The sequence below is a fragment of the Lathamus discolor genome, chromosome Z, assembly GCF_037157495.1.
Source record: "Lathamus discolor isolate bLatDis1 chromosome Z, bLatDis1.hap1, whole genome shotgun sequence".
NCBI lineage: Eukaryota > Metazoa > Chordata > Aves > Psittaciformes > Psittacidae > Lathamus > Lathamus discolor.
The window spans coordinates 99,716,817-99,726,147 of NC_088909.1; the positions used below are offsets into that span (position 1 = coordinate 99,716,817).

At 39.5% G+C, this 9,331-nt stretch overlaps 1 protein-coding gene across 2 annotated transcripts in view; it reads left to right on the top strand.

Annotated features, from left to right (window-relative positions):
* ZFR (zinc finger RNA binding protein) overlaps window positions 1–2,526 on the top strand; it is a 43,444-nt gene extending 40,918 nt beyond the window's left edge. For both annotated transcript variants that reach the window (XM_065661910.1, XM_065661911.1), the window contains exon 20: window positions 154–2,526. In XM_065661910.1, coding sequence (XP_065517982.1) covers window positions 154–333 — 180 coding nt within the window. In that variant the 3' untranslated portion in view covers window positions 334–2,526. The remainder of the gene's footprint in view (window positions 1–153) is intronic.
* Window positions 2,527–9,331: the final 6,805 nt, after the last annotated feature.

Genomic DNA, 9,331 nt, shown 5'->3' on the forward strand with positions numbered 1-9,331 from the left:
TTATAGTGTTGATTTTCTTGTGGGAAGGAAGAGGGGATAATGAGAACTAAGGATAATATCTAGACTGCTAATTTTCTTCTTTAATTGTTTGACAAAGTACCCAAGATTGACCTTGTTTCTAAGACAAATACTTTCTTTCTACCTTTTTTCTAGTTTGCTCTGAGACTCCTTGCATTCCGTCAAATACACAAAGTTTTAGGAATGGATCCGTTACCACAGATGAATCAACGCTTCAACATCCATAATAATCGTAAAAGAAGAAGGGACAGTGACGGGGTTGATGGATTTGAAGCAGAGGGGAAAAAAGACAAGAAAGATTATGATAACTTTTAAGAAAGCTTGTTATCAGTGCTAGGATTGAAGGTGATAAAAAGTCCATTTGTTGCCTTGCTTTTACTTCATTCATAATGATGTCTGTTTAAAACATCCAAAACCAACTTGTGAGTTAAATTGGAAGAGAACAACCTAGCTCTTCTGTGACATTCTAAATATTTTCATGGATGTACTGTACCAGACAAATTATGGATGGAAAGACTGCAAATGGAAACTATATTATTATAGAAAAAATAGTTTTCCCTCACTGTGTTTTCTTTAAATGTGTTGCTAAGTTTAGTATTTTTTCTTTTTTTTTTTTGGTCTTTTTTATTAACAAGTGCATTGTCTTCTCAACTGTATTTAATGCAGCATTTGTGCTTCTCTTGCTATGTGTATTTTAACTTTTTATCTAGAAGGTTTTTTGTTTGCCTTTGACACTAGTTGTATAAGTTACTTTGTGTTAGATAGTATAAACTGTTCCCTTCCCCGTTAATATTTTACAAAACTTTTTTTGTAAAGTGAGACTGCAGGATTATGGCTTTTTCTAAATGTGAAGGGGGTTACAACACAATTATCCTGCCATTTGAGTGCTCAGAATTCAATGTTTTTGCCCATCTGTGGCATTTGTCTCCTTAGTGTGATATAACGGTGTAATTAAGACATATTTGTGTTAATCTAATCAAGTTTGCTGTTAGTTGTGCATTAGCAGTATAAAAGCTAATATATACAGTATGGTCTTTCAACAGCTTTAAAGCAGCTGCATAATTGATCGAAGTTTTGCATGATGTTTTCTCATAGAAGGGCTTTTAAAACTATAATTTTAGGTTAAATGCGTAGGTCTTTGTATGATTGACTTTGTGATATAGCAAGGCCAAAATAAATAACTTTCTGAATTTCTTTTCTCATCATACAAGCAGAAGTGGGCATTTCCCATTTAGACAAAGTTAGTTGTTCTCTTCAGTCAACTTTGTCAATCTGATATTAATGCCTCTCAGCCCTTAAAATAAATGTTTGTCATATCAGTGCCTGTGAGGTTATTCCTTATAGCTATTCCTGTATGACCTTTCTGTGATTTTTTTCTTTTTTTTAAGAATTCAAATTTTAAAAGTGAAGTATTACTGAAAAAGTGAAGGTTATCAAAAAAAAAAACCCAGAAAATTATTTGATGTGGCCATAGTGTATGCTTATGTCTCTTTCAAAAAGCTAAATATAGCAGTGGTGTAAGTAAAGTTACATCATACTGTTGATGTATGCTCTGGTACACAGGTGTGATTTGTTGTCACAGCACTACAGTGGAATACACAAATAGAAACTAAAATTTATTAAATGACTAAAATGCATTATACACTGGAAACTGAAGTTTCACTCATTCTCTTCAATGTGTATTATGCTTTGTTGTAAACCCGTAAAACACAGATTAATATAGACTAACATTCCGGTAACTACTTTATCAATGGCTATAGGAAAATATCACACATTACAAAAATCATTTGTTATTTCTGGTACAATTTACTAAAAACACTCTTTTGTTCCGTTTTGAGGTCGAATTTATCTTTGACCTTTTTAATAAATGGAGTAGGGGGGATATTTCTGTTAGCAACACTTACTGCTAACAGCATGGGCCTGTGGAATAAAAATACAATATTTCAGCAAAATGGAGTCTAAGGACTTCAAGAAAAAAATTAATACAGTGTTCTTCAAGCATCAGAGTGCAATTTTTAGGGGATTGATTATTAGTCTTTAGCAAATAAAAGGAAAGATTTCTCATTGCAGGAAAGATTCCTCATTGCAGGAAAGATTCGTAATGTCTGCATCAGAAATCTAGAAAGTAGCAATACTTAAAGTTACTTTAAAATTATTAGTTTCTGTCGCCTAGCCTTCATGCATAGCCCAAAGCATGTGCTTTTTCTTAGTCCTTTAGAGGGTATCTTGCTGCCGTGGTATCTAGTTAGCCGTTACTATTTATTTCGAAAGCTACAGGTGCTATTCATGTGGCTAGTTCAGCTCCATACCAAAGTTTGTTTCCTCATAAATCAAACCTTTTTATTCAGGCATGTGACCGTAAAATTTAAGATTAAAAAGGTCAAAGAGGTATTTTGGATTTCCTGTATTTTTGTTCTACTGGCTTTTAACTCTTAACCAGTTTCTGGATCTTTTGAAATACTGTGTACTTAAAGTGATTCCACATTAAATATGAAGCTGTGACCATGATTTCTTACGCTGTGTGGTGAAGAGTGTATTTGAAGTTTGTTTCTGGTTTTCCTGCCCATTTTAATGGGATATTTTAGGTAACTTCTGACTCTTCTTAATTCAAGAATTGAAAAACAAGGTTTTGAAAAGTAAAAAGCTAGTTTTGACTTTAAACATTACACTGCACATAGGAAAACAAAACCCAAGACCAAATAACCAATTTATGAACAAGTAATCAGTTTAGTATCCTGTGTCTTACAAATGTTACCAGTTTACAGGTAAGCAGTACTCGCCTTTTTTCATTCAGCAACACTCTGTGTTACATCTCAAAATCCCAGATAACATAGTTATCATAACACAAAAGAGAAATATGCACAGCAAGGATTTTCCCCGCAGTGTTCACCTTAGAGGCACAGTTTGTGAAAACTGTTCTGTTTTGAAGCTTTTTCAATCTTCAGCTTGTCTGCCTAGTTTATTAGTGTCCTGTCTGTGGGCAGTGTTGGTTTCACATGGATTTCAGTATAGGGGTGTTGCTAGAACTTGATGGTTTTGGACACAGTCCATCAACTTCTTGCCCTTTTATGAAATTCTAAATGAACTATTAATCTCACAGCGCTACAGAATGAGAAGGGTTCATTTGCCGCTTATATTTTTAGACCAATTTCACTACTCAGAAGTGATTTAATAGTACTTAAAATTGATATACGTGGCAAATTGCTGAGAGTTGGATTCTAATTTAAATATTCCTGCAACAATTTGCATGCGTATTTAACATTTTGGTGCCGGTTGAATATCCACCGATCATTGGTCTGTTAAGTATTCACACTTGTCCTGGGTTCAGCTTAAACCATGACAACACTAAGGCAAGTTCGTTCCTTTATTAAGAAATTAAGACTTGTTTGGACTACCCAAATTTATTTTAATAGCATAGCATTAATAATAGAAGGGGAAAATAAAGAAGCAGGCGCAATTTGCAGTCTGGGTTTTTTCCACTTACATTTCCACTTACAATTCAGCAAAAACAGATGTTTTCCTTCTGTTTGTTGTGGTTTGGTTGGGTTTTTTTTCCTTTGACAGCTGTAGGCCAAAGAGCTTTCTACCCAAAGGCTAGCAGATTAAATGTCTCCTGAGAAATCCTCCTATAAATTTTCTCAAGAGCTCCTTTTCCCTTCACTGTGGTATTTCTCAGCCTTCTTAAAATGAAACAGATACCTGGTCTTTTGAATTTTTTGAATTAAAATCCAGGAGCGTCATCTACAGAGTTGTCAAAATGGTTTTGATTTCTGTCCAATTGAAAATCAGGATTTATTCTGTAAATATATGTTCATTTGAATTCTCACACTTTGTTCCACTTTCTCATACGAATTATGAAAAGGGCCATATATATATTCCTAGTACTGACAGAAGCTTGATGTTCTTCATTGAATCACTTCCTGATGTTTTACTATTTGCATTTTAAGAAATGCTGCCCTAATAATAATTGGAAAGTGTAAAGCTCCTGGTAGGGTGAGGGTCATTGTCTGTCACGGGTGCATGATGGGAACAGGGCACATTTTAATATTTAACATAGCCTTAGCACATCTGTGTTAGCAAGGGTCATCGTTAACAGTCATCTTCTTTAATTATTACATGTGTTTTCATGAACTATTTTGCAAAGCCGTGGCCATTAGTATTTATCCTGAAGCCAGCGATTCATTTATTGCAAGGTAGTTGAAAGTCTGTCATCTTCTAGAGGCTCGGCCTAGCTTAAATTCTTACACATAATATACTACATCAGTCCTTTTTCAGGCTGATAACTTAAATCCAGAGGAACACAGAATGGATTTTTGAACTTTCCTGTATTTAAAAATCTAAGATTGCAGAATGCAGTAGCTGACAAAGAGAAAACACATTCTCTACAGTAAAAGGTTACTCTAGAATTTAAAGAGACAAAAAGCCTCTTGTTTCTACATGAGAATCACAAACCTTGCATGTTATAGAAGCTTTTTTCTTTTCTGCATGCTGTGTCATGTTTGTATTAATTGTATACATAAAAGATTAGGAAGTTCTGTACAGAATATATCAGACAGCCTTATCACAGACTTAACTTCTGGCACACATTTAAATTTGCCAGTAATTTGCTGGTTATACAAGTTAATGTTTTTTTACTGAGACATTAAGATGAGCTGCATTGCCAACAATGCAAGTCAGAACAGTGTGGGAGAGATGAAGGTGCCTGAGGTGAAGGGGTTTATTGTCATTTTTCATGCGTCTATGGTACCTACTGCTCCAAAAGAGGAAGGTAACTTCAGTGTATTTTGTAAGTGAAAAGGGAATAGAATAGACTATTCCCATTGGAAGGGATCTACAACAGTCACCTAGTCCAACTGCCTGACCACTTCAGGGCTGACCAAAAGTTAAAGCCTGTTGCTAACAGCATTGTCCAAATGCCACTTAAACACTGACAGGCTTGGGGCATCAACCACCTCTCCAGGAAACCTGTTCTGGTGTTTGACCTTCCTCTTGGTGAGAAAATGCTTCCTGATGTCCAGTCGGAACCTCTCCTGGTGCAGCTTTGGACCATACCCATGTGTCCTGTCATTGGGTACAAGGGAGCAGAGCTCAGGGCCTTTCTCTTCCCCTCCTAAGGAAGCTGTAGGAGATCAAGGAGGTTATCCCTCCGCCTCCTTCTCTCCAAACTAGACAAGCCCAGAGCCCTCAGCCACTCCTCACAGGACATTTTCTTCCAGCCCTGTCACCAGCTCTGTTGCCTCCTCTGGACACATTCAAGGACCTCCACATCCCTTTTAATGGTGGGTCCTAGCACTGCCCACAGTGCTCCAGGTGAGGCTGCATCAGTTCTGAATACAGTGGGAGAATCACCCCTGCTGACCGGCTGGTGATGCTGTGTCGGATGTACCCCAGGATGGGGTTTGCTCTCTTGGTGCACGCTGCTGACTCACAGGGAGCATGCTGCTGACCAGCACCCCCGGATCCCTTTCTGCAGGGCTGCTTTCCAGACACTCTTCTCCTAATCTGTCCTTATGCCCAGCATTATTCCATCCTAGGTGCAAAATCCAGCATTTGGACTTGTTAAATTTCATCCCATTAATGATTTCCCCTTGTTCCAATCTGTCTAGATCCCTCTGCAAGGCATCTTGTCCCTCAAGAGAGTCAACAGCACCTCCCCATTTGGTATCTTCAGCAAACTTGCTAATGGTGCATTCAACTCATGCATACAGATTGGTGATAAATGTATTGAACACAACAACGTGTACATGACTTTCCCCTTATTTCTCATACTGGGCTACTGTGTTTCTGTGGTATCAAGAATGTCATCAACCATTTTCATTCCCAAATGCATTGTTTCCAATGCATCTTCTTTGAAGTCCATTATAATTTTGGTGTTCTTCTGCAGAACAAGGACACACATGTTTTAGCAGGAAAGCATCTGCTTTTCCCAGCCTTTCCCCCTCTGATAGTCAGTCACTTCGACAGATGCATTTTTCCAGTGAAAAGAAGTAGGTTCTGAGTGAAGATTAAGGAGAAGGAATAAAAAAAAATAATTTACAAAAACCAAGAATTGTGATACCAGAAGAACAGAACTGATTAAATAGGTCCAACTGAAGAAATAAATGAGGAAGGCCATTAGAGATCTAAAAACTAACGTTCAATTAATAATGGAAGAAAAGGTACATGAGGTAGTAATACAGTCAACTACAAACTACAAGAATAGTGTAAGGAAAGTAAAAGAAGGCTCTATTTGATGCGGAGAGAAGACCCAATCCAGTACATGCTTTCCCACACATGCAGCAAAACTGCTCCACAATAACATAGAAGAAATAAAGCAGTGCCAGCTGATGGAGGGGGTTGAGACTAAAATGGTTAGAGGCAGATAGGCTGAGTGTTAATAAATGTTACGTGAAATGTCATTGGAGATGTGCTCGGAGGAAAGGTGAAGGGAAAGATTAAGGAAAGAGACTGACCTTCTGTCCTACTTCACAGGCAAAACTGTGCATCTAGTGTCTGTGCCTTGAGCCCGTGCATGTGCTCCATCCCTGGCAGTGTTCAAGGCCAGGTCAGGCAGAATCTTGGGCAGCATGGTCTAGTGTGAAGTGTCCCTGCCCATGGCCGGGGGTTAGAACTTAAGGGGGGGTGATCTTAAGGTCCTTTCCAACCCAAACCATTCTATGATTCTATGTGAATGAAGAGGAAGGTGTTGGACAGGGTGTGAGGACACTTCTCCAGACACCTGGAAATCAAAATGAATGCTGCACGGCCCATAAAAATGAGCTGTTTCAGGCAGAAAATCAACAGACCCATCTGGGCTGATACTTGCATCTCTGTGTGCTCACAGCAGAAGTGTGCTGTGTCATCAGCAACAACTCCCATTTGGAAAGGCAGAGTTCACTTTCACCTTGCTGTGACAAGCACGAAGTGAAAATCGTGATGTTTCAGCCACTTTAGCTTTCTATTGCCAAAGAATGCACTTTAAGATGATTTTGAGACAAATAAATACAAAAGATGCAGCAAAGTTGCCATGGCAGCAAAATCCTGTGTAAATTCTCTGCTACTGCATAAGAAGAGAGCGGTGGTTAGAAACACAATTAGGGGTATCTCATGAATAAATTAGAAGTAAATACTTCTGGGGGTAAAGAAATGGAACATTTCAGAGTAGGCACAGGAGAAGGGAGAAGAGAGATTCAATTTGTCCCGAGTCACTGGGGGGCTGCAAAGAAGAAATGAGCTATCGAAGCTCTCTGACGTAGGGACTTCCTCTGAGGAAGGCAACCTGAAAAGGAGGTTGTAAAGGAAGACCTGGTAAGGTGTGTTAAAGAGTGTATACGGGAAATTCTTGAGAACAGGAGGAGAGGAACATTCCAGATGTGATTTTTGTGTGAGGAGATCTTGTGCCTTCTTGCTTTCTTGCTTCCATTTCTTAGGAATCTTCTTGCAGCTGCTGCCAAGGGTGATTTCAGGACAATAGAATCAGGATCAGCATTCCTCATATGGCAGTGGTAAATCATAAACCAGGATGCTGGATGCTTGCAATAATGTCCCCAGCATGTTCTCCAGCGTATCCAAAAGCATAAGATGTGCCAATTTATAAACAATGTGACCGGTTCAGAGCTCCTATTGCAAGAGTAGCTACGGCTGAAGAGTTTCCCAAGGAGCAGTGAAGTAGAATGAGAGAAAACAGACCTAAAAGCCAAGGGCTTGGAACAGAGTCTGCACAAAAAACATCCACTACCCCCTGCTGGTTTATATATTGTCCCTGAGGAATAATCCTGCTACAAATGTCACCCACGCACCAGAAAAGAACAGAAGATTTAAAATAACTTATTTCCTTGGAAAAGCCTCCTGGAGTTCTGGAAGTGTAGGCGAGTTCTGGAGTCCCTGAGACAAACGCTTCCAAATACCCACCCAACACCCAGGCATGCCAAATTCCCATGCACACATCAGCGTGAACATGTTTCAATTCTAGAAAGTTTGGTCAAGAAACTTTCCAAAGGCCCGGAGCTGAAAACCACAGCAATTCTGGAGAGAACTGTTCTAGCAAATCAAAGGCAGTTGCTAACAGGGAAGAGTATGTGGGTTTCTGAGATTTCCTTTACAAGATCTGCTGCTTTTATGAAGTTTGCTGCTTCAAAGATTCCTTTGTCTTAGCCAGAAGAAGGTTTACCTTGCTTAGACAAAGGCCTTTTTGAAGTCATGTTTGTGTTTTAATTTCTGCTAAAGACCATGTAGCTTTCCTTAAGGGGTAGGTTTGTGCCTGTTTCTTGAATTATCTGGGCTGGATTTTTTAATTACAGCAGCTGTATGGGAGTTGGGGACAACAGCATAAGCATTAAGCTGAATGGCTTCTCTCAATACCCGGCATCCATGATCCATGACTCACACATGCATTTTTCATTAGGAAATCAAAGCCAAGAGTATGTCAAGGGCCTGGTAGGCAAAGTAAAACAAGCACATTTTTTACTGCAGTCGTGCTAGATACAATTTTCACTGCTGAAGGAAAGAATAAAAGCAACAGCACAACACTAACAAAACCTTCAAGTCTCTATGTGTACTTCACAGAAAGAAGAGGCTACTGTTTAGTCCTAATACTGAGTATTGCTCCCTATGGATATGCTGGGAGCTGCCTGTCCTGCTGTAGCCTGTGACTTGGATGCTGGATGGTTCTCCTGACTTCTCTCACAGCAGCAGCCCTCATGCCCAGTAGGGAAGAACAGCTATTTAACTACATGGACCAGATTCCCATTTGGTGATGGGTAGCCCATGGCCTTTCCATCTGCACCGTGTTTGTAGATGTTACATGGGCAGAAGGAATCAGGGCTACTCAGTAACTCCAGCAAGGACCCCTTGGCAGCTTTCTCCACCATCAGCTTAGGGTCTGGCACCCAAACTGGGAGATGAATGTTGCTCTTTTCTTCCCAGGGGTTCATTCCAAGACAGAGGAGTCAATTTGAGCTCTTTAATATCAGGAGGACCATACAGCTATTCATCATGTGGTTTCCTAAGAGCTCATGACCCTTAGCACCTCCATTTGGGCTGCAGGTCGAGAAGAACTGGGGCCGAGAGGCAAACCCTGGTTTAATTTTGCCTCACATCCAGCCATGCTGCAAGCTTTATCCTGATAGGGATGGGCTTTGGCTCACCCTTTGGGTACTGTTAAGGAGAAAAGTTCTCCAGCCTGAAGTAATTTGGATTCACAGCCTTTTGGGGAATAAAAGGAAGAGGTTCACCACACAACGAAGTCTTTGTGTGCTCAGGAACAAGTAATTGTGTTTGCTTTCAAGAGAGCTAAAAAAAGGTGGGGAATTTCCCTGTCTCTTGTGTTCTTGTT